Genomic DNA, 25,872 nt, shown 5'->3' on the forward strand with positions numbered 1-25,872 from the left:
AAACCATCCATCAGTCACATTACCCATGTTTTCAGAGAGCTATGCTGAAAAACAGCTATTACCAAGGCTGTTGACAATGAAAAAGGGCTAAATTATTAGACTTGTCGAACGTTTTCATATGGGGAAAAATCCATTACATTTTTGAAAAACAAAATTAAAAATCTACTGATATATTCTTCCCTTGTTTAAAATACTGCATTTTCATAATTATTCCACTTCTACCCTGATTGAAAAATTAATGAACATTTCTCTTTCCACTTCGGGAAAACACATTTTTCTGATAATTGTTAGAATTATCTGACAATTGGTTGAATTGGTTAAAAATAGTTTCCTGAGCCAATGAGTTCAGTTTGCAGAAGCAGGAATACACGGGAGAGAAAAACAGGCAAACATTTTCAACAGTATTTGGATATACTCGCTTACTTGCTTACTCGCTTACTACCTCGCTTACTTTTTTGGAAGAACTCTCCCTTATAACAACAACAACAACAACAACTTGATTTTTATCCCGCCTTTCTCCCTGAAGGGACTCAAGGCGGCTTACAACAGATTAAAAACATAATTTAAAACAAATAAAAACATATTAACACATATCATAAAAAACAGCAGTCAGATAAAAAATAGGTAAAAAGAGCATAGAGCAGCAGCAAATCATAAAAGAATCAGGCCTGTAAAAAATATTAAAGATGTTAAAAAGATGTTAAAAAGGCTGATAACTCAGAAGGCTTGTTTAAAAAGAAGGGTCTTCAGGCCTTGCCGAAAGGTCTCAAGAGAGGGAGCCATTCTTAAGTCAAGGGGAAGGGAGTTCCATAGCGTTGGTGCCACTACTGAGATGGCCCTATTTCTTGCCGCCGCCCCATGTACCTCCCTAGGCAGTGGCACTTGTAAAAAGGCCTTTTCTGATGACCTAAGAGGACGAGCCAGATTGTACGGAAGTAGGCGATCTCTAAGATACCCTGGCCCAGAGCAGTATAGGGCTTTAAAGGTCAAAACCAGCACCTTGAATTGGGCCCGGAAACAAATGGGCAGCCAATGCAGCCGCTGGAGAAGCGGACTGACAGGGTCGAACCGCCTACCTCCAGTAACCACACGGGCCGCCGCATTCTGCACTAGTTGCAGTTATTGTTGATGCATTCACCAATGAGCTAGAAAAGCATTTGCGTGAAACAACTAGTCATCAGAATTTGGCTGATCTCATATTTTGAGTTAATTTTAGGATGGATAAATGGACATTTGAAGGAAATAGAAACCAAGAAACATTAAACAACTATGAACCCAATCTCTACCCCCCCTCCAGTCAGTTCCAGCTGAAGAGGTGCTGTGGAAATAGCTGGTCTAGATAGGACTGGGCCTTTCCTCTCTCTTTTAACATAGATCAAAAGCTTATGTTGTTTTCTCACAGTGTTTGATAATGGACACATGCAATGTGCATTGGAAAAAACATTGCACAATAAATGCAAAAAGTTCAATATTAATTTGAAAAAGAATCGTGATCCAACCATGTGTATGGTCACATCAAGACTGCATTAATGTGTACATTTGTGCATTTGCGCTTTATTAATGTGTACATTTGTATTTGTATTTGTAACATAGAAGAGGGAATGTCAAAGAAAACTAAATATATACTATTTTTCTAGTATATATCCAGATAAATTTCTATAAAGATGTTATAGAAGTTTCTCTTCCCCCATTATCTGCACCTAATTTGTTCTTGAAAATGGCCCTTACAGCAAAAATCCAGATGAGTACAATTACTGCATTAACTGCATCCAGCAGTGCATCTCACACAAAGGAGAGTACCTCTTCCTGAGCTGTGCTCCATTCTCAGATGGTCCTGAAGAGTGCTTCCCCTAAAGCCTTCAGGAGCATGCACACAAGAAGGGGGCCCTTCTCAACATCTGTCCTACCAGGGGAGAAATCTATATCTTCTGGACTTCATGGGGATCCTTTCTGGGTATGCAAGGTAAATTCATCCCCATCTCTGCTGCCAGAGCTCAAAGTTGAGGGAAGGTCTACCCATTGGGCAAAAAGGGAGATAGACCTTGCCTCCATAAGGGACCTTATATCAAAAAAATATTGGTATGGATAAGGAGGGGTGGTCTTAATATGTGCAGTATGGATAGGTGAAAACCCTTATAGTACTGATAGAGGGAAGAGGGTACAAGTGAGGAAGGAAACCATAGAAGAAGATGAGAAATAAAGGAATACCAGTCGGAAAGATCGCAGCACAGAAAGTCCTTCCACATCGGCTAGCATCAATTCCAGTAAGCTCAGAGAGACAATAAATCCATCAAAAATGTTCCAGCCTTCTTGGAAATAGTAGTAGGGGTCCATTGCAATGAGCTTCAGGAACATTTCAGCCGTGAAAATTCCAGTGAAAACCTGAAGAGCAAAAGGCAACAGAACAGAACGCTCAAGGCTAACGTGGATTTGTACAGATGGTTCACCTTCAAAGAGAGGCAAAACCAAAAAGGAACAAGCCAACTTGGCTCAGCAGTTTAGAGACAAACAAATGATATTATTTTCCTATTTTGGCATTACTGCTACACCTTCTTAACATGTCCATGAAGTTCCACAACTTGTCCCATGTTCCATAGTTCAAAACTGACAGTAAGACCACCTAAAGCCACACTAAAGTCTAGATATCCAGGGAAGGATAATCAGCTTTCCTTCCCTCGAGGTTGAGGAGAATTTAAATCATAGTTTTACTAGGGAAACAAAGTAGAATCTGTAGAATTAACCTGCTTGCCTTAGGGCACAATCCGAGCCAGGTCTACTCAGAAGTAAGTCCTACTGTGTTCAATGGGACTTACTCCCAGGAAAGTGAGGTTAGGATTGCAGCCTTAGTGTTTGGAGAAAACTTCTCTTGCCTATCTGCATTAGGAACCTTTCCATGCATGTGTCGCTTACCAGATTTCCAACCTTCAATACATGGTCAAACTCTGGGGTCATGGGATGGTGTTCCATTGCCATGAACAGAGTATTCAGAACAATACAGATAGTAATGGCTAAATCCACAAAAGGGTCCATGACGATCAAGTTGACAATGTCTTTTATTTTCAGCCAGTAGGGGTGGCACTCCCAAATGAGGAAAGTGCTGGCAAACTTATACCAGCAAGGAGGACATTTTTTTTGAGACTCTTCCAGTTCTGAAACAAACACAACAAAATAAGAAAGAAGGCAACATTAAGGGAATTTACAGCCCAATTCTAACCCATGCTGGAACAAGCAGCCCAGCTGGCCTGCCCCATATCCAGCATGAGGTTGGGGATGGCTGTGGCTCAATTTATTCCCCTTACTCTGGTTAACGCCGCAGCAACCCCAATGGGGTTTTTTCGGATCTGTGCCACCTAAAGAGGTGGCGCAGATCTGAGCAGCCCAGTGTTGTGCCAGATTGCCCGGAGTGGGGTAAGGATTTGAACTAAGTGCTGGATCCTGCCCCATCCCCCGCTCAGCCCTGGCTTGCCCACAGGCCTGCTCCCGCTCCCGAACGCCTCTGTTCCTCCACCCTCCCCAGACCTCTGCGCTGGCCTGACATGGCTGGCACACATTTACCTTTCCTTCAGCACAATTGTGCCGGAGGTGGCCTTCTGGTTCTTGAGGTGGCGCAAAAGTGCCTTACAGCACTTATGTGACATCTCTGGGTCAGCTTGCGCCAGCCCAAGGGCTTGTTAGGACTGCACCCTTAGCTGTTTTTTTAAATGGCAGTATGAGAAAGAGAAAGGAAATATTGATTTCTAAAGTGGAAATCTCTGAGCTAGTAGCAACAGGACCACAAATAGCCAATACACGAACCTTCTACGAGGGTATTTGTTATGACTGTCATTATACTGTTAGTTCGATCCTTCCTTCCGTAGGATGCATTCAGCTGGTCCATTGATACCAAGAGTGACCCAGTAGCTTTCTTTTTAATTTCCATGTCAGTGGTTCCCTGCAAAATCCACAGTATCCTGTTAGTACAAGTTCATTGATACGAGAAGTTGGATAGGCTTTCAGCGAGGCAACGGCAGGATTTGTTTTGTCAAGTTCTTATAATAGAGGAGATAGTGATAGGCTGACATAACCTTACTGATGCCCCTTTCTCAAGGTGTGAAAGACTTGAAGGGGAGAGGGAAGAAATATGTTCTGCTTACATCTGTCTTTTTAAAGTCAAGGATTTTCCAAACAGCATTTCAAATACTTACTGCAGAGGGAAAAACCTTCCCAGTGCAGTATAGGTTTTGATGAAACTACCAGCAGAAGGATGGCTTTCAAGCAACCGTCCAGTCTTGGCCTTATACTGACAGAACTTGTGTACCGTCAACACAAGCCCTGGGCAACAGCCCATGGGCCAGGGCAACAGAATGCCCAGCCCCCAACAGAATATGCAAGTTGGGGGGGGGCATTCCAGGGAGGATTGGGGAGGGGATTGCAGGCAGTCGGGGGCTTGCTGAGGGTAGGCTGAGAGGTGTATCAGAGGCAAAGGTACCATGGTATCTTATGCTCCTGGCCTGGACATACCCTTCTAGACCTACTTGGATTTATGCCAGCCAAAGTACTGGTGCAGATCCAAGTAGACTCATTGGGGATCAGGCAGCAGCAGAGTTACCTCTCCGTTGCTGCCTGATCCCTGGTTGCCTCACAGCAAGCTGTGGAGATTGAGCCAACACCACTGCCTGCTCTGGGACAGCCCAGGAGAGGATTGGGCTGTTAATGCATGCCTCCGATTTCTAGTCTCTTTTTTTCTGCAGATGCCTTGTCTATTTTCTCCAAGCCCTTTAGTGAGATATGTTTTCATGCAGCTTGGTCCTATGCATGCCTACTCATAAGGATGCCCCATTGCGTTGAATGGGACATACCTTATGTTAATTGTGCCCACAACTGCAGCCCTAATTGATACATTCTTTCAGCTAAGTATGTACGGAGTCAGTACAATGGGTTGCTGCTCTCATCATGCAAGAACACACATGTATCAGTAAATATGTGAGTAGAGACGGGAACCCAGCAGAAGGGTTTGCCAACTTAATAAAATGGCACCCGTAGAATGTTGCATACGTTTACATCCCAATGAAGCCTTTTAACTGCACCTTGATTTCAAAAGGACTGCAGAGCACTGCATTTTCTCAGCCTTCCAAAATTACTGACAATCAATCAACAGGATGGATAGTTAGGAATAGCTTTAGGATTTGTTATTATATATACTAACTATACTCATACTAAGTACTATATACTATACTATATATATTAATTGTGAAAAGTGTATTTTAAAATGATTGTGTTAGCATGCTTTACAAGGGTAAATATAATACTGTCTCAATTATGTAAACTGGGCAGGGGAGTTACCTCTAAATGCTGCACTAGATAGGATGTGGGAGACACATGGAATGTCTCCTGATATTTTTTTTATGTACCTTGCTACTTCTCTGCTCAAATTTAGCAGAGAAGTGACCCCTTGACTGTATTAGGTCACAAGGGCTCTAAATGATCAGAGAAGAAGCAAGGGAGGGAGTTTTGCTTACCCTCCTTGGTCATTTTTACAATCAGAATTGCTTGCCCACCTGCTTTTCACCCCACAGGGGAAGCAATACCTTTTCTCCTCCTGGGAGAAAAGTAGATGGGGGACTTTAATCAGGAAAATGTCTTGCAAGAAAAGAGTTTAACACTCAGTCTCCCTGCTACTCCATCAAATCTGGAGTCTCCTGTAGCTACATTAAAAGAAAAAAACAAAACACTAGGAGATAGTCCAAATATCTTCTGTTTCATGTCTAGTTTGACCCTAAATAGCACTAGCTCAATACTTTTTGCCTGATGTTTACTTTTTCAAAGCCTATTTAATATTGTCTGATAAATGTAAATAACAGAGAATCTACAGAGACTGTACTTCTTTGTAAACAGGACCAGGCACAGACCCATGGAATTACAATGGGTGTTTGCTGCATTCTCCGCTTCAGCCCTGTGCATCATAGATAATTGAAACAAAATATTTGCTTCCGAAATCGCCTGCAAAGCTTATGTGGTCCCCTTAACAGCGATGAAGACCGGTCCTGCGTGTGCACTGTTTAACAACAGGTTTATAACCAATGTCCAAGAGAACTAGCAGGCAATCAGTATCACGTAATACAGAAATATATCTCAAGTTGTCTTTAATGCATGCATCATGCTTAAGTTAACCGCCTGTAATACATCCATGCTGTTAGAGAACTACATTCTGAAAGAGCATAGTATACTAACATGCCCACCGGAGGAAGAGGTAGTAGTCGAAGCTGAAAGTAAACAGGAAGGTTTTCAAACATTCTTCAGGAGGGAAAATAGGACTGGACAGTGAGAGGTAAGTTTCATTTACAAGAAAGAAGACCAGTTTTGGTTTTGAGATTTGTTTGTTTTTTTAGGGAAAAAAATTGCTTGGAATTTAGAAGAACAGGAAAAAGGCTTCCCTTGTAAATTTTAGTCAAAGACAGCGATGACATTTCTAAATATATTCACTTAGGAACAACATGCAGTTGAACTTTGATCTCAGTGGGGACAAGTATATTGAGGAAGTGCCTTACAGGTGATCCTGTATCTTCAGTTCCTACAATAGCTCTTACTGAGGTAATAAACTTGTGCCTGAGCGGTACCACTTCAGACATATATGGGGGAGAAACACCTGGGGGGGGGAAAGGATTTTGATTGTGAAAATAGCCTGCTGGGAGAGTGAAGCTCCCCATATGCTACTATAATCAAATGTGGAACCACCATCCCACCCTGTGGTTGCATTGAGGTATTAAAAAAACACTGGGGAATACTCCACATGTCCTTCATATCCCATCTAATTTGACCCTAAATAACACTAGTTGGTGTCACTCTATAAATTGTTGTGTTTTTTTTTTTGCTACACAGTTAACTTGCATGCCAGGGAGAAGTCTTCTCCATAGTATGCCAGTTTTCTAGGTGGTTCTTTCTATACAGAGGAGTTAGCTCCCCCCACCCATTTATCACCATTATTTTTGCCTCTCTTACATTTGTTTGTGTTCCAAGCCATTTTTTTTTCTTAGAAGTCAGAAGAGGTAAGAGAAGGAAGTGTGTGAGTAGGTTAATTCGAGAAACAAGGGAAGTGGAGAAGATTAGCAGCAGAGGAGTATGGGAAGAGGATTCAGCCTATGACATCTGTGGCTAGACAAACCAACTTTCATTCCATCAGGGATCCATTTGGCGGCATACAGGAAAGCAGAAAGAAGGGCAGACCGCCATGCCTAGACTATCTACTCATTGACTTCCTTACGCTGTCATCAGTAGCTGCCTTATCTATTTTCACCTCAGGCAGAAGACGTCCGCTGTGAATATTGGAGGTTGGACCACCAATCAGGGAGACCACGCCATTGCAGTCCACGGTGCTATTCCGCTTCACATTCCGACGGATGCTGGGAAAGATGCGGGATGATCTGCTTCCCTGGCTGTAGCCACTGTAACCGCTGTAGCTGCTTTTCCGCTCATGGCCCCTGATGGGGATGAAGAGGGAATCCCTCCTGCCTTCGCTCTCTTCCACGGTACTGTGCTCATCATCTGCAAATTCATTTTCTGAACCTGGGTCACGAAAACCTCTCTTGAAGCTGAAGATGCTGCTTTTGCTGTTATGCCGGGAGAGGTACGGGGATCCTGGGATGCTAAGCAGTGACTGGAAGAGAAAAGCAAGAAGTTGGAGTAAGGATAGTGCAAGAGAGGCAAGAACTTGTAAGACACCATCACTGGAAACAAATAATGGAAGTTCTGTGTAACTGGCCAAACTAAAAAAGGGGAGCTGAATTTCCTATGTAGATAAATACAGTATGAACCTGCAACAAAAGAACTGGCTCATTAGGAGAAATGCAGACCACACCCCATTCATCACTGCTTCCTTGTCCTCATTCAGCCTTTAGAAATGCCACATCACAGCAGTGGAGCAGCTAAGGGTGGCTGGGGGAGGGTGTCAATTGCCTCAGGTACCAAACTTTTGGGCAAAACAAGCCAAGCTTGACACTAGAGGACAAAATTGTGAATACCTTGGTAATTACTAATAATACCATCATGTTGTATATCATTGGAAAGGTAATTTAATGTGGAATGCAATGAAACAAACCATGTTGAAATATCCATATTCTATCTAGCTTTATGGCTAATTAACCAGAAAAAGAAAACAAACTGCCTTATGGAAGAAAAAGTGGATTTTCATAACTTAAAACTGACCAATTGTTCCGAGAGCTAATGAGGTTATGATATAGCATGGAACCAATAAGATGTTAATTTGAGTCAGCTCTTATTCCCATGTATTATATTACAGTTACTGCTACTGCTAATGGTAAAGCAGCACTTTTTCAAGTGGTGCTCTTCTCATATTTAGCTGGGAGGGGGGGGCAATCACGGTCCCGCTTCACCCCAGTGCAGTGCCTTTTCTAGTGGCTGTTTGCTGGTATTTTTCTGCATCTTTTTAGATTGTTTGCAGGGGGAGAAATGTGTGTGTAACAAGATGGATATGGGGGCTGGGAGGCAATGGCAGGGAGCTCTTCATGTATCAGCTCCACTGGGACAGAGTAGCACCTTGCTAATAAAGGCTGCCCACCTGTTTACCTTTCTGACATTGCACTCCCACCCAAGCAGCCCCTTTGTTCATGTGTCTTGCTCTGTTCTTCTAACAGAGGCCCCCTGCCTCTGAAGAAGATCATGTGCTGGACATGGACTTGTCTCTAACCAATATGGGGCTCACTTTTTATTTACTTACCTAATAAATTTTGATTTTGTCGTGGGGGAGGGGCTACAAAGTCTTCTTTGACCCCGAATAGCAGATGCCTTATCTATGCCACTGGATCATAGTAATAGCGACAACTGGCAGATTCTTATTCTCTGCCGCTTCTTAAAGTATGGCAGTTAAGTGAAGGTCTACCTATGAACCCTCTGTTCCCTAGTCCTCCAAGTCTGCCCAAGTCTAGAGCAGCCTAACCACAAACCTGACTGAAATATGTGTTTAAAACATATCAGAGTCTCATACGCATGTATAAATTTTAGAGGGTCAGTGGATGATAGTCCATCTCTCACAATATTCTTTGACAGTTTCCAAATCAAATCCTCAAAAAAATATACTAATGTCCCAGTCCTATCCCCCACCATTAGCACGGATGCAGCTGCGCCATGAAAGCCTGCTGCAGTCATTGGCGGAGGAGGGAGTGATCAGGAGGCCTCCTCAAAGTAAGGGCATTTGTGGGTCTACTTAGGTCTATGCCAGCTCTTTGACTGGTGAAAGCCTGAGTGAACCCGAAGAGGCATGCTGAGACTGGGTGGGGGGCATAGGATATGCACCATTATCATTGTGATCTTTCTCCTTCTCTCTCCCAATATGCCTTCTGGAGGCCCAATCCCTGCTCTGATCCTCCCCATCTCCACCCAATGCCCACTACCCATGCCAACTTACTCATGGTAGGAGATCCAGGAGAGCAGCTGCCATGCAGCTGGAACTGCTTGCCATTTGTGGCAGCGACAGCGCATTGCATTGCACACTTAGCTAAACCTTCAATATAATTTGGTTAGTCTTGATGTAACACGTATATGCCTCATCCATTAAAATGATACTTATTAATTACCTTGTCAGTATCCCTCTAGGACCCAATTATAAGATTTGCTCTAAAAGCCTCCCTTTTGGGACCCTTATCTCCTGTTTACAGAGCTATGAGATCTGAACACAGAGTTAAAAGGTCAGAATAGCTCCTCAGAGTACTGATTGCTTTATCAAAATAACCAATCTGCTAGAACAGTGGTTCCCAAACTGTGGGTTGGGACCTACTGGTGGGTCACAACCTGATTTTTGGTGGGTCTCCAAAGGGTGAGGGGAAGATCAGATAACTAAATGCCCCCAAGCCCTGAGGTTATTAAAAATCAGATACTGTAGCTGCTAATGACCCTGCAAAGAGTGAGCTTCTGCAGTTTGCAAGAGAGCTGCTAACTGCCCTGCAAGGAGTTGAGCTCCTGCAGTTTGCAAGCATGTGTAAATATAGGGAGATAACTGTTTTGTCTTTTCTTCCTGGTTATTATTACTTATAAATAAATAAATTCTATTTCTTTCTAAATCTCCTTTTAAAAAAAATCTCATAAAGCTAGGTAGGTCCTGACAGAGTGTCATTTTAAAAAGTGGGTCCTGGTGCTTAAATGTTTGGGAACCACTGTGCTAGAAAATAGTTGCTTTTCAGTGTCCAAATGCAAACAAAGAATAGAGACATGAAGGAAAGTAGATCAGTGCTCTGTTAGGCAACTAGCTTTTCTGACATGAACTGAATTTTAATCAAAGTTTTAAAAGTAGAAGCTAATTAGAAGTCAATTTCTGTATTAATCAGGTGCTCCAATTAAGCAGAGGCCATGTGAGAAAAGTGAAACACAGCTTTTTCAATCAAGTTTATGAAAAGCCTCCCTGTCATAGTTACTATCACAGTAACTGGCATTTTGAATTGGATCTCTCCCAAAAGTCTCAACTGCCATGCTTTGAGAGGAGCAGGTAGACAAAACAGATGAGAAGATTTATAACTCAGGGATAGGTTTTGCCAAACATTGGCACAAATGTGGGTTGGTTCAGGTATCACATAAAGACAAATGAAAAGTACAGGAGTGCAATCAGGAAAGGTGGAACGGGAATCCAACCTATGCTCTTCTCTGGTGTCTCCAGCATTATACAAAGTGATAACACAGAAGCTTCACTTTCTGAGGATGAAAATGTTACCTGGTTCATGATGGAAAGTTTCCGCCCCAACCTGTTGTCTGGCAAGCGGAAGACCTTTCTCCTCATGCCATCTTCTGATTCTGACTTAAACACCTTTTCAACGTCTCCCTTCTCTTCTCCTTCTGACAGCTCCTTTTGCTTCCGCTTCTTCCTCCTGTTCCGCCTCTCCTTGGCACTCTTGGAGCTGAGCTTGGAGAACTCAGAGGAGCTTTGGGACATCCTTCCTCCACCATCATCTTCCACAGCATCTTCAGAGACTGTCCCTGCAGAAGTGGCCATGGCTGCAGCCTGCCATAAATAAAAAAGATCCAAGATTCTAACCTGCTGCAATGCATTGCACAAATTCTATACAGTTCAGGAAGGTGGGAGAGCAATGGAATAAAAACTAACAAAAAACGAGAAGCACAGTGAATGCCGGTCAATCACCTTAAAATTTGGAGCCAGATTACACTTTATGTTAAATAATAAGTTTCAATATAGTGTACTTTGCACTGATTGGCTCTAAACAAAATGCAATCATTGGGAACTCAAATTCGTGTCAGGACTGCACCACTCAGAGAGGTTAACCCTTCCATCTCTTGCTGCTTTCCCATTGAAAATCACACAGTGAAAATCACACCGTAATGGAAGAAAAATTAACCTGGGCTTCCTCCTGTTGCTTTTTCAGCTGTTCCAACATGGCCTTGAATTCTGCCTCCTTCTGCTCTGCCTCTTCCAGTGTGGCCTGGTTTTGCTCTTCATAGGCCATGGCCACCACAGCCAAAATCAAGTTCACCAGGTAGAATGACCCCACAAAGATGACCAGGACAAAAAAGATCATGTAGGTTTTTCCTGCCGCTCGCAAGGTCTGTGGAGAAAGAGAGACCAGTCTGAAGTTTTTCATCTGGGTCACCAAACCAAAGAGACCTTTGTGGTAAAGTTTATGTTACAATGGGAATGTTTAGTACAGATGGATTTGTGAACTGATCATCTGATGGAATCTGACCCTTTTTACCATGTCTTGTATTCTCTGACTAAAAATTCTTGCCTGGGCTTTTTCACAGATTTATTTATTATGGAGCTACCAGAAACCTATACACTATTTCTCATCCCAAGATAGAGGGTGTGCTTGAGAGTTTCTGAGAGTATACTTCAGAGGCAAGTCTTGGACCCTTGTTTCTGAGAACAGTCTTTTTTTATATATATATATATAATACTTTATTTATTTATTACAGATACAGGTAAGGAAAATTGGATAGACTTAGGGCTAGGACTACATAGGTTACACACAAGGGTGGTGGCCATCGATTACAACAAACATTAATCCAAACGAAATTAATAATCAATACAAAAATTATCATACTCATTAACCCAACTGGTTAATACTTTAACATTCCATATTTTTCCTCTAACCTTATCTATCCCATCATAAAAAAAACACTTCAGACTTTTACTTATACACTCTTCTTACCACTAAACTAGTCTCTAAAATAAAATCTTTCTTATCTAATTCTTAATTTCTAATATGACATCTAAAAAAGAAGTCTCCGATTACAATGGTATTACCTCCTTCAATATCTCTTATAACATATTATACATCATTTTCCATAACTATCCAATCAAAAAAGGCTTCAAATTTTTACTTATTGACTCTTCTTACCACTAAACTAACCTCTAAAATACAATCTCTTATCTGATTCTTAATTTCTAATATGACATCTAAAAACAAATATCTCCAGTTACAATGGTATTATACTTCGCTTATCCACCACATATTTATTAACCCAAAATACAGGTTTAATATTTTCTCCAAAATAAATTAACATCTATAATTTATTTTATTTACCTTCTTTTTTTTTTTATAAAATAACCCTTTTATTTGTCTTAATACCACTATAATTTACACAATACTTATATTCCAAAATTGCAGTTCCATCTAATTTATTTCATATATTAACCACTTTAATTTTCACGATACTTATATTCCAAATTCCCTTTTCATCCACTTTAATTTAATCTAATTAATAAAATATTTATCTTAATACCACTTAATTTTCACAATATTTATATTTCAAATTTTCATTTGCATCTATTTTAATTTAATATGTTTTTTAAAAAAATTCTATTTATTATTCAACCATTTTGCCCTTCTTCTTATTGTTTACTTTGTACTCTATCTTATTGGTGTTCCCTCTTAGTCCTCCTACTGATTCTTCCGCTTCTTCTTTTTCTTCTTTTTCTTCTTAAGTCCCCCCCTCTGTTTTTCTTTCTTCTTTTTCATTCTGTTATTCTTGAATTCAATCCATAAATTCTTCCTCTTCTTGAGACAGCTTGCTCTCTGAACATTTCGTCTTTTTTCTTCCTTAAGATTCTCAGTTATTATGACAATTGCTTCTTCCATCTCGTGTCCCATTTCAAAATACTCCACTTCTTTAACTTCACCCGACATTTGATCCATTCTTTTTTCTTCTCTATTGTTTATAATCTGTTCCCGTGAGTTTACAAGGGAGGAGCTTATTTGCCCAATTTGTTCAGAGAGTTATCTGACTTGTTGCTCCATTTGTCTTCTAAAAATCCATCAGAAAGTCCACCAACAAGGCCTGGCTTTCACGATCATCTTTTAGATTTTCAAAAGCCATTTTTATCAACACCAACTCGAGCCACTTCCAGCAGGGCTACTTTCTAATTTTGTATCCAGGGCTACTTTCCAAATTTTTATATCCAAAAAAAGTCAATCAAATCCACACAGTCAAATTAGGTTAGTATGCCTTTAAATGACCAAAAGAAGAAAAAAAAAACAATTCAAGCCTCTTGCTGAGAAACCGAAACCGAAAGTAGCAGCGTCCAGGCTTAAATAAAGGCTTTTTGCTGGGAAAATGAAGGTAGACTTTATTTCCTTCGTTGAAGATTACTTATTTTTTTCTCTTCGGTACATACCATTAAAAAAAATATAATCTTGTACTTACTCCAGCAGGGGAAATACCAATTCACCTATTCCCCCCCTGGGTGGCTAACAGCCAGCGTGAATAATCTTGAATTTTCTCCTCCTCCTCCAGACTTCTTACTTACAGTTCTCAGTAAAACTTTTTAACGAGCCAAGTTCACTCACTCTTAATAGCTTTTTTCGCTGCGATGTTGTTGGATCTAGGCCGTGGGAGGACGGATTTTCAGCTTTCCAAGCTTCTCAAAGATGGCGCCCGGGATAGATATGCTTCAGCACAGAGCAAAACAGAGAGAAATCCTTGAAATTGCCTGTTTCTAAGGACCCCCCCCCGTTCAAGCTCTCAGCTCTTCGTACCGTCTTCCTGGCACCGAAGCGTGCCTTAGTTGTTTAGGCACATGAAAACACATCTATTTCGCAGTCTCTTCGGGAACCCCCAAAGTTCACTGCAACTTTGCTGAAAGTTAGCTCCGCCCCCCCGAGAACAGTCTTTCAATATCCCTCCTATCGTTTCCTCATCAGGATGATAATGTTACATCTATGTCTAGGATGCTGGTTTTATTGAACTATTACTCCATCTTGTATAATAGAGACATGGCAGGAGGGTTTGGTCTTTCCCAGCCTTGTCAACTGGTTTTCTGGGTGATGCAGGAGCTCCTGACAAAACCTTCCCCTATATTCCATCATATTGGAGCTTTCTGAGCAGATTTGAAAAGAAAAGATAATTGAGTAGTGGCATCTCAGCTCCAGAACTTCCTGGATGACACAGATGATAGATAGATAGATAGATAGATAGATAGATAGATAGATAGATAGATAGATAGATAGATAGATTCATTCTATAGCATTTAACCTCATAGCATATTTTTACTGATAAAACACAGAGAAAACACACAAAAGCACAAACAAAACAGGCAATTTGGAAAAGATTTTGAAACTAAAAGGAAAAGGTAAACTTTCTTTTAATTTCTCTACTGGGCTCTACACTGATGACACTTTTTCAGAGTCAGACCAAAGATTTAATTTCTAGGCTAAAACATAGTATGCCCACAATGGGACAGGACCTATGATGGGCAGCATCATGCCCCAATGGGTGATGTTTGATTGCTCCTGTGGGGAAAGCCTCTTTTTCAAAAGACACTTTAAAGCAGGGGTCCCTAAACTTTTAGGCCAGAGGGCTACATCAAATATCTGGCATGGTGTCAAGGACCAGAAAAAATAAATAAATTTGAAATATAAAATTAGAAATATAAAATTAGAAAGCCTACAATAGAAAGTGGCCTTGAGATGGCGCAGAAAGTCACTTCTGGTTTTTTAGGAAAACCAGGATGTTTTTAGCCCTTTAGAAGGTATTCTGAGGGGAGGCGCATGGCCTCCCCAGCCCTCAGAACACCCTCCAGAAGCAACTGGAGCACAGTGCTGGTCACGTTTGGCAGGCCAGAAGCGGATCAGAGGCTTGCCACGGACTGGATAGAAGCTTGTTGCGGGCCACAACCGGCACCCGGGCCAGGGTTTGGAGATCCCTACATCAAAGGATGGAATTTTCCATGAGGCTTCTGCACCAAACAGAATTTTGGATGCTGGATTGATCAGATGTGTTGCATATCAATAGCGCTGGGGACAGAATACCTGTGAGACAGCCCTCTTGGGTGCACTGACTGTTTCTTGAAAAGAGATTCACCAACTTGCCCTCAAAGAATTCTGAATACTCAAAGCATTCTGGAATCCATTTTGAATCTATAGAACACTTGGGAATAAAAAATATTCCCTTTGGGAATAAAGAAATCCCAAAGGGATTTCCTCATCTGATTATATGAGAAAGGCTACAGCTTAGATAACTATCTGTCAGGCTAAGAAAAGCAAGCCTGCATCAACATGGTCAGCATACGAAATGCATGCAGTACTATGAGACAGGTTCTTTCTTTCATAATCAGGACGAAGGAAGGAAAGTCTTTACTAGCTCTTATGCTGTTGTTCATCTCTGGATAAGGAACAAAGTATTTTTTCCTTAATTGGCAATACTCATTGACCCACACTCTAAGTGAGCAATACATTGTGTATAACAGCACTGAAGTGCATCTCCTGTCGTGCAGTGAATTCTTCCAGTGCTTGGAGATGCTTCTGCCATTCTACGCAAGCATACGATATATACAACTGCCTCTTTTATTTTCTTCAGTCCACTGGGTGGCTCTGCAATGCAGTCATGCACAAAAGATTCATCCTGGATAAAGAATAGGATTGGAATACTTACTAACTGGTACAAATTTTCCCAAAAATCCTGAGTCATAAGGCGAAATAAGGCCAGGAACGCCCAACTGAAGGTATCAAAGCTGGTGTAGCCATAATTTGGATTCCTCCCTGCCTTCATACAAGTATAGCCCTCAGGGCATTGGCTGCAGACAAGGCGGAAGAAGTGTCAGTATGTTGGCATGGCAGGAGCCATCGGCCCAAAGAGAAAACATAGTCCCAAACTCAACAGTTTGCATTCTGCAAGCTTAATGCTATTATGGCATGAGACGGCAGACTTTCAGGGTGCCTTCATGGATTTTTGACTGAATCATTTGCATTGTCAGAGCAATTCTTGCACCTATGCAGTTCCATCTGTGCAACCTCTGGGCATGTACAGAAACAGCACATTGACTTCTTGAATGCGAAAACAATGCACAGCTTTTTGGGCAGCTGAATTGAATAGGTGACCTCCAAACCAAAGGCACAACTGCACCCTCCCCTAAAAGCACAAAAGAACTAAAATCCTGGCTTGACTGCATATAGACTCCCACAGTCCTCCACAATCCTTCTAGAACGACTTAACCATGTTCTCTAGCAATCAAGTACAGAGCATGACATCCAAGCAACTCCATTTGTAGGTCTCTTCTACATTTCGGAGATTGCAGAATTAAGGTGAATTAGATCACCAGAAGTGTGGCAACACATTGCATAAGCACTGAGCTATCAATGCTGACACTGTCTACGCACAGTGACTCATGGTCACTAACTTTACCCTTGATATTCTTATAATGGACTTCATATCTGAATAGGGGTTTCTCTGCATCCAGCCCAACATTTGCATATATGATTCTACTTCCTGCTGCTTCCTCCCCTGATTTTGGCATTTGTTGATTTTCTGGATTTGGTCTTATACACAAGGCATTATGATAGGAATTCCCTATTCAAATATGACCTCCAATACGTGGATGTCATATGGAATTGTGGTGGGACAGAGGTGCAATCCCAATCCTTCACCAGTGAAGGCTCTACGCATGTCTACGTAGGGCTAGTCTATTTTGAATATGATACAATAAACCAGTAGTTCTCAAACTTCTCAACAGAAGTCTGGGAAGCACTAAATGCTGGGGTAGGAAGAAGGACTGCGCCGCTGCTGGGCACTGAGGGGTTATTTTTTTAACTTACTGTGGGTTCTGAAGGCTCTCCGGGGGCTTTGGGGAACCTGCGGAGCCCTCTGCAAGGCTTCCAGTACCTCCAAACAGCTGAAAATATTGAAAAATAGTAACTTCCAGTTTTCATCACAAAACCGGAAGTGGCTATTTACCTTTGCACCTCCGAAATAAGCATGCCAGAAAAAGTCTTGGGATAAAGGGTCACTATTAATGCAATCAGAAAATCTGCAGCAGGGCATAACAAATCTAAAATGCCCCCCACGTGTGGGCTACTAAATTTGGGGAAACGGTGCTAGCCGTCTACCTCCTGGACTTCACGGGCATCACATCCTGGCTCTAAGCTCCCTCAGTCATCACCCGAGAGAGCTTATCAACACCAACCCCTAGGGGTCGAGGCAGCTGGACAAGCAGATACTCCAGAAGCCATGCCAACTGTTGTCCTCTGCCTAATCCAGCCTGGGGGCTTGCCAGCTAGCCTCAGCTACCTGGACAAGTATCGTCTAAGCAGACCTGGATCACCCTCCCCCCCGACTTTGCTGACCTCGGAATGCATGTTGGATTCCCTACCGCCCTGGTTAACCTGCCTGTACGTCACCTGCCCAAGTGACCAAAGGCAAATAACTCTAAGTGTATAACCCAACACCCTACCATTCCAGTTTGGGGTAGGCGAGAAAATTATCAGCCAAGGTCAATCAGGCTGGTGACAAAATATTCCTACGCGGCCCCCTAAAAGAGTGACCAGCTAATATCAGACTGTTTATGGGAGAGAGGGCAGGGCTTGAAAATTCTGGCAGACTGACTCCAGAAGGCACACAGCCTTCAGGACATCAGCCCACCCAGCCCCCACTTTGTGCAGCAGCCAATGAGGTGCACCCATTTCCCCGCCTTAGCCTGGTTTGCCTTGGTAAAGGGGGGCGAAGCTCTTATGGGGCTTCACCGTCATTTTCAGTATTTTCAGTCGTTTGGAGACGTGGGGAGCTTTGCAGGTGGCCCTGGACAGTCTGCAGGACCCACGGTTTGTTAAAAAAAACACCTTCTGTCCCTGGCAGTGGTGCAATGCTGGGGAGTGTGTTGCTGCCTTCCCCCCTTCTCTGCCCCTTAAAAGGAAAGAGACAGTGCTTCTCAGGTTGGTGGGTCACAACCCACCAGTTTGGGAATTACTGCTAAAGGCCTTCCTGTAGAAAGAAAAAAAAGGTCAGTCTTGAAGTAACCCAAAGTGAAAAGACACTGAGTAAACAACTTGCTTCGCAAATAAACTCATTTCAGTAGTTCCAGAATTATTTTTATGCCAATTAACTTTTTTTCCCCTCTTGTTGCAGTTTGTTAGACAGCCTAATGGACATTTTAAAAAAAGAGAAAAAGATATTAATTCTGAGTTGACAACTCACCCTGCATCCGAGCTGTTACCGCATAATAAAGCATCAAGAGCCCCAGGTAATATGTAAAAATTTGCTAGCAGAGATAGGGAAAAGACAGAAAATAAATAAGAGGAGAATTATAATAAGGAACTACAATCAGCAACATGAGACACTTACAATGTGATCCATCATCTACTTAAGTTGGGATACTTGCATTTCAGCAGTCTTTGTGGGAAGAATTCAAGTTCCTTTGTTTGGAGTTCTACCATTTTGGATGCATGTGTTGGAGTCTGTGTGAATTTGTGTGAAGGGGGTGTAGTCACGTGATTACATACCTTAGATACTTGCCTATAGTACATAAAATTTTTGCCAAGTAATCAAGCTCCAATTATCACTTTGCCTTATCTCCTGGTCAATCAGAGGGCAGAGCTTTTCCACTCTGAAAAGTTTCGTTTTATGCTCAAGTGGGACATTAGAAGCAATGCAGAGATCATTAGTTTCTATAGTAACTTTTCTGGGAAATTCCTCCATTTTATTCTCCTCCTTTTATTCTCCTCAGTTCCCTTTTGCAAATGCTGCTGCAACCTGCTTCCTTTTTGCAAATGCATGCATTTGGCAGAGGTCTTTTTTTTTTCACCAGGATGGAATCCTCCTTTCCACTTGCAATAAAGTCTCAGGCTACAGTTCAGAGCACCATTATTTAAGAATAACACCCATGGAAAGCAGTGGGTCTACTTCTGAGTAAAAAGGGTTGCAAATATATGCAGCTGCATCTTTCTGCTATGAATTGAATTGCACACTCTCCGTTATGTGTTATGGGTTGTATGTTGTATGTAGAGCTTCTGGCTTAACACACCAGACACCTTAAAGGTGGATTTGCTTCTTTGATCTCCTGCAGTGGTTCCCAACCTTTGTCACTTGCATATCCCTTGGAAGTCCATTTCCATAAATTGTACCCTTCATATTAGCAAAATGTTTATAATAATACAAGCCCTCATCTCCTCTCTATGAAAACCCAGACTTCATGTTCATCACATATTTTCTCTTTTCATTTGTTTGAAGAACTGAACACTTTGCCTTTGCACTGTTTTGCACCAGAAGTGTGCTGAGAAATTCTGGGTGATTGATCACTTTCCATATTATGTTTCAGCTTTTTTACTGTGCTAGTTTTCAATCACTGTTTCATACATGAATTGATGACCAAAAACTAGCTATTGGTGGGGCTTTCACAGCCAACTAGCTACCTCCCTTCCTGCCTTGCTGGTCCTTGCAAGGCATTCTGGAGCACAACCTGCCTTTTTTCTGCCATTATTCCATTCCTTTTCAAGTAGCCTTAAAGGTCCTGTTGAGTGTCCCTGCGAGTACATGAATACCAGGTTGGGAACTACTGTTTTACTGTTATGTTGTTTACAGTGCACTTACTCTGATAGTGTTTACAAAAAGGTGGTGAAGACCTGAATTTTAAAGGAATAAAAATGTATCTTATGATCTTTTACTATGTTTTTAATAAATTAGAGACTACAGTTCGTAGGTAACAATTAGTGGTAGGTTATTTTTCAGGATCTGGCCTTGGGTAAAATCAGACAAAACTATAGTCAGACACCCCCCTAAGTTTAACCCCCGACATATCCAAGGGTCATAAAAATTCCATGATTTTTGTCTCAAAACCTGCCCTCAACTTATCTGTGGGATCAACTTATAGGCGAGTGTCTGCGGTAATTATTGTAGATTATTCCCCTTCTGCAATTGCAGAGTGTAATCCCCGCACTAAAGTTATGATGCTCACTGAGACAGGATTGCATGACTGTCCTTTTATAGTGATCTAGAAATCCTATATAGATATAAATGTTTTTTAAATTTTCTTTTCAGAAAATGCTTTGCAAAGGCATTATCTTTACTTTAAAATAATAGAACCATTTTGCCAATGTGAACAGATGATTATAAATATGATATCCAACTGAAAATGAATATTGGGGAGGAATCCATTGATTGGATTTTCTTGTCCTGATTGTGAAAAGGACCTTGCACTGAACTACTTTGAAAGACTTGCAAAGGCAAGAGGTCTTTTCTATCAAACAAATTTTAGCAAAGTAAAGCTATACAAAGAAATAAATGGTCCAAGTGTTTACCTTGTGTTCAGATAATAATGCTGATCTTACAATGCCTTTCTAGGATGTCTACTCAAAAGTAAGCTCCACTGAATTCAGTAGAACTTACTTCCAGATAAGTGTGTGTAGAACAACAGCCTTACAACCCAGTCCTATCCAGACCTTATGGTGGCAGATCTCCTGATCTGATACCATGAAGCCTGGTACTATGGCGCAAAGAACTTCCCATCGTTTTGTGAACCAGGCACGCCAGCACAAACAGCTGGAGGCTCCCCTGTCCTCCGCTGGAGTTGGTATATTGGCACCAGGGACAGATGGGGTAGGTTTGGGGGTGCAATTGGGTGGGAAGCAGCCTGGGCCAGGGGCAGTTCAGGGGAGGCAGCCACACACACCGAGATCCTATCCCCCTTCCTGACCTGCACCTGCCCTCAGGAGTCTCATTAGATTACACCACCCAAAAAGCTGGCGTAAACCAGAGGAGACCCATTGGAGGCCAGGCGGCCTACTGGATTTTCTGATCACCCCCACCACAGCATGCAGTGTGTGATCCATCAGTGGCATTGCATGCTATGAGTTGATGGGGGAATAGGATTGGGCTGTTAGTGAATTTTCTGTTCATAACAGTGACCAAATATGCATCCAAATAAGCACAAGCATATTATTTAGACAGAACAAACTAGAATATTAGCAACACCTACAGATGTTGTTGCTGTATTCTTCCCAGTCAAAGCCCTTCGTGCCATTTTCCAGATATGTCTCATTGAGGTCAATGGGCCAGATGACACACTTGTTTCTTAGATTCCCCATGAACAGCTGTAACCCGATTAAAGCAAACACACTGAGACAAAACACTGTCAAAATCATCACATCAGACAACTTCTTCACAGATTGGATCAGGGCTCCCACAATGGTCTTCAGGCCTGGAGAAAGGAAAAGAACTCATGACACACTTGTGGAATATTATGAAAAAAATCACCTAGTCAGAAACAGAGGCTACCTATTATGTTCTGACTATAGTGAAGCCAAGAAGAACTATGGGCTTCAGTGGGGCAACATTTTATCTCAGGGATGTCCAAAGTTTTTGGCAGGAGGGTCACATCATCTCTCTGACACTATGTTGGGGGCCAGGGAAAAAAAGAATTAATTTACATTTAAAATTTGAATAAATTTACATAAGTTTACATAAATGAATATATTAAAGATGAACTTATATAAATGAATGAAGGTCTTGCAATAGCTCAAGACCTATAAAAGTTCTTGGACAAAGCAAGACTGGCCTTTCCTTTGCTGCCCCTACTGCATCACAGATGTGAAATAGCAAGCAGTGAAGGGAGCCTTCATCCCACAGCTCATGCGAGAGGTTAAACAGTCGCCCTCACACTGAGAGCAGTTGCGTCGGGCCAGTGCGGACTCCAACAAATTTCCAGAGGTCCAGAGGCTCATTGGAGACTGGGGGCTCCCTGAGGACCGCATTGAGAGTCGCTGAGGGCCACAAATGGGGTTTGGGCACCCCTGTTTTATCCTATGGCTGGAGTACTCACACTGCACATTCCATAAACCAGTAAAAACAAGAGGAGTTTGTGTGGCATGAGCACGTGATCTAGCATTTTAACATGAAACAGGAAGGTCATTTTTAGAAAATCTAGGGTTAAGGGACCACCAGCCTGCACTTCAGTGCCTTGTTCCTATAGACCTTCCCGTATAAAAACATACATAGCAACAAGCAGCATTGATTCAAATCCTGCCTCCCCCCAGCATTGGAAGATAAAAATAAAATACTGTTACATAAGAACAGCCCCACTGGATCAGGCCATAGGCCCATCTAGTCCAGCTTTCTGTATCTCATAGCGACCCACCAAATGCCCCAGGGAACACACCAGATAACAAGAGACCTCATCCTGGTGCCCTCCCTTGCATCTGGCATTCTGACATAACCCATTTCTAAAATCAGGAGGTTGCACATACACATCATGGCTTGTAACCCATAATGGATTTTTCCTCCAGAAACTTGTCCAATCCCCTTTTAAAGGCGTCCAGGCCAGTCGCCATCACCACATCCTGTGGCAAGGAGTTCCACAGACTGACCACATGCTGAGCAAAGAAATATTTTCTTTTGTCTGTCCTAACCCTCCCAATAATCAATTTTAGTGGATGTCCCCTGGTTCTGGTGTTATGTGAGAGTGTAAAGAGCATCTCTCTATCCACTTTATCCTTCCCATGCATAATTTTGTATGTCTCAATCATGTCCCCCCTCAGGCATCTCTATTCTAGGCTGAAGAGGCCCAAATGCCTCATAAAGAAGGTGCCCCAGCCCAGAAATCATCCTAGTCGCTCTCTTTTGCACCTTTTCCATTTCCACTATGTCTTTTTTGAGATGTGGCGACTAGAACTGGACACAATACTCCAGGTGTGGCCTTACCATTGATTTATACAACGGCATTATAACTATAGCTGTTTTGTTCTCAATACCCTTCCTAATGATCCCAAGCATAGAATTAGCCTTCTTCACTGCCGCCGCACATTGGGTCGACACTTTCATCGACCTGTCCACCACCACCCCAAGATCTCTCTCCTCATCTGTCACAGACAGCTCAGAACCCATTAGCCTATATGTGAAGTTTTGATTTTTTACCCCAATGTGCATGACTTTACACTTACTTACACTGAATACTGTTGAACACATTGAATACTGTTGTTCATTTCCAACAGTTGGAAACTTGTAAAATATTCCCAAAAGGAATTATTTTGCCCCTTTTCTGTGTCTCAATTTAGAGAAGGAAGAACCAAGTAAAACATATTGTTAAGGAGTTGCCTCCCCTTCCCAATCAAAGCTATCTGAAATTTTAGAGAGGTTAAATTGAAAAAAATATGGCACAAAAATCTGAGAATTACATTGTACATTTCAACTGATGGAGCATATCTGGATGATATGCAGAAATGTTTTGGGGTCCTTGAAAATGCTTTCTCATGCAATGGATGGATCTATGAATGGATAGATCCATCTATGAATGGATGTACATAGAAAAAAAGTAAGGAGGCCAGAATCATTAGCTGATGCAACTCATATAAAGCTAAACGCTCACATCACAGTCTAGTTAGGGAGAAAGGAAAGGGTCCTTCACCCAGCACTCATGTACGGGTGTGTGTTCCTCACCTTCACCCTGTTACCAAAAAAGGGGGGAAGATTCTCCCATAACAACTCCCACCCCTTCTCAACCTAACAGCACTGTAAGAACTGACTGCCATGATGACTTGTTTAAGCAGCAGGAGAGGGGAGCTGACTGAATGCGAGAAGGAATTCAATGACTTCTGCTGTGCTTCAATAGTTCTGAACCGAGGTGAAAAATAAAGTAAAAGTTCAATGCTCTGATTCCAAATCTTGTAAGTGAAATATTTGAGTGAAATAAGTGAAGTAAGTGAAATAAGTGAAAGTGAAATCCTGTATTCAGGACCCCATGTGATTTATTTTACCCTTCAGTATTACCCTGCTCCGAGGAAAAAAAAATAAATCATGACTTCTAAGCAGTCATGTCTTCAAATAATTGAAAGGGCACTTCTTTCAGGAGGTCTGGTCTAGAGGGTTGAGCCTCCGTTAGCCTGAAGATAACATCCGAAGGTCGCCAGTTCGAGGCCACCGGCACCGTGCGACCTTGAAGCAGCTGACAAGCTGAGCTGAGTTATTCCATCTGCTCTGAGCGTGGGAGGATGGAGGCCAGGATGGAGGCCAGACCAGAACGAAACATCTGAATTGTTGTAGCTCTTGAAAGATAGAGCCTTCTTTCAATTGTAAAAACCCCTATGGGGATTTAAATTAGCCTGCCTATGTAAACCGCCTTGAATAAAGTCTGAGGAGAAATCTAAGGACCTAGAAAGGTGGTATATAAATACCATTATTATTATTATTATTATTATTATTATTATTATTATTTCTTAAATGTTAAATAAAATATATGGCCAGAAAAGAAAAAAATTAGTTTTTGACCCAGGCCACTTTGCTCTAAAGTCAAGTCAGAGAGCAATCTACATAGGCCAGTGGCATCATTAGGGTTTGCTTCACCCAGTGAGGCAAGCCAGTGTGTCACCTCCTCCCATGGCCTGGCTAGGGAGTGGCCAGGGCAGTGACCCAGGTGGTGAGCATGGTGATATACCATCGCCCCGCCCCGTCCCCGCTGGTATTTTGGCCATAACCTTTGACAGAATGGAGATATCTCACTTTGGTTTCTTTCACTGCATTCTGCTGTAAATTACACATCAAATGGTATATATTCCTACAAATGTGATTTTAGTGATTTTGGTCACTAATGATGTCACCCCCATGAGCATGACCTGGTGCTGCCTGCACCCCCCCCCCGCACCTCCCTAGTGACACCACTGACATAGGCAAGGGAACTTTGTTCACTTATGTAAGGACATCTAATGGCCCAGTCCAAACCCCCTTTTGTGACAGTGGGAGGAGCATCCCGCTGTTGCAAGAGGTCCTACATTATCCCCACTCCCCACCATTTAGCTTGCTAATAAAGCCTTCTTGGTTTGAATTGATGCTGATAATGAAAATGGATTATAAGCTTGCAAGACACTGCTGGTAGCATAAGTCTCTTCTGCATGTCCTCTGTGTATATACCATGTGCATTCGTGGTATCACAGGTAACAGAGGAGAGGAACTTATAAACTGCACCTTTCACACATATTATGGACTACGTTATAAGAACATGCAATATGAAATCATCACAGTAAGTGTTCCCTATAAGGTGCTCAGCTGCACACCTCAAAGTCGAACTTCACATAGTGTAGCGCTTGGCAACCTGGAAGTTCAGTGATAATGCATGATGTCATCACCAAGCGACCAGGGACAGCATTGTGACACAGGCACGGCACCGTGCAGAATAATGGGTCTGTGCACCTGCGCAGAACCCTTGGATGGAATATAGGTCAGCCGCTTGAACAGAGATGCTCCAGTTCAGAAACAGAACTACAGAGCACATTAAAATAAAAATGCTGGCACACCTTCTTTGAATGCTTTGATAGTAATGTTGGAATTCTCATGAAGAACATGCATTGATGTGTGCAGTTGCCAGGCTGTATAAATAAAGGGGAATTTATTGGCTTAAACAAGTCTAATGAATTATGTACTCCATAAACGGTGGCTGTTGGACCAGAAGGACTTTTGTTTCCTCATCAACAAGCATTGTCTGAGGAATCAAAAGTCAATGTATGGGGGAGGAGTGGAAACTCTGGTTCTTGGAATGCACCCTTCAGAATGCTCCTCAGAATCCCCATTCTCTGTTATGTTCAAAACATCCTCTATATTTTTCTCCACTTCAGCAAGGTAAATTAATTCTCATCCTCGAACCAATTGTTCTCCTCCTCTTATAGACGTTGAAAATCACACTAA

At 42.0% G+C, this 25,872-nt stretch overlaps 1 protein-coding gene across 6 annotated transcripts in view; it reads right to left on the reverse strand.

The window, feature by feature from the left end:
* SCN8A (sodium voltage-gated channel alpha subunit 8) overlaps positions 1-25,872 on the reverse strand; it is a 96,823-nt gene that overhangs the window by 42,589 nt on the left and 28,362 nt on the right. For 5 of the 6 annotated variants that reach the window (XM_066613480.1, XM_066613476.1, XM_066613478.1 and 2 more), the window contains exons 6-14: positions 21,179-21,400; positions 18,403-18,466; positions 15,868-16,009; positions 11,337-11,543; positions 10,697-10,984; positions 7,274-7,633; positions 3,796-3,931; positions 2,911-3,149; positions 2,209-2,382 (exon numbers count right to left, since the gene is read on the reverse strand). In XM_066613480.1, the coding sequence (XP_066469577.1) occupies positions 2,209-2,382; positions 2,911-3,149; positions 3,796-3,931; positions 7,274-7,633; positions 10,697-10,984; positions 11,337-11,543; positions 15,868-16,009; positions 18,403-18,466; positions 21,179-21,400 (1,832 nt within the window). The remainder of the gene's footprint in view (positions 1-2,208; positions 2,383-2,910; positions 3,150-3,795; positions 3,932-7,273; positions 7,634-10,696; positions 10,985-11,336; positions 11,544-15,867; positions 16,010-18,402; positions 18,467-21,178; positions 21,401-25,872) is intronic. The other variant, XM_066613479.1, reaches the window with a different exon arrangement.

The sequence above is a fragment of the Tiliqua scincoides genome, chromosome 2 (genome assembly GCF_035046505.1).
Source record: "Tiliqua scincoides isolate rTilSci1 chromosome 2, rTilSci1.hap2, whole genome shotgun sequence".
Taxonomy (NCBI): Eukaryota; Metazoa; Chordata; class Lepidosauria; order Squamata; family Scincidae; genus Tiliqua; species Tiliqua scincoides.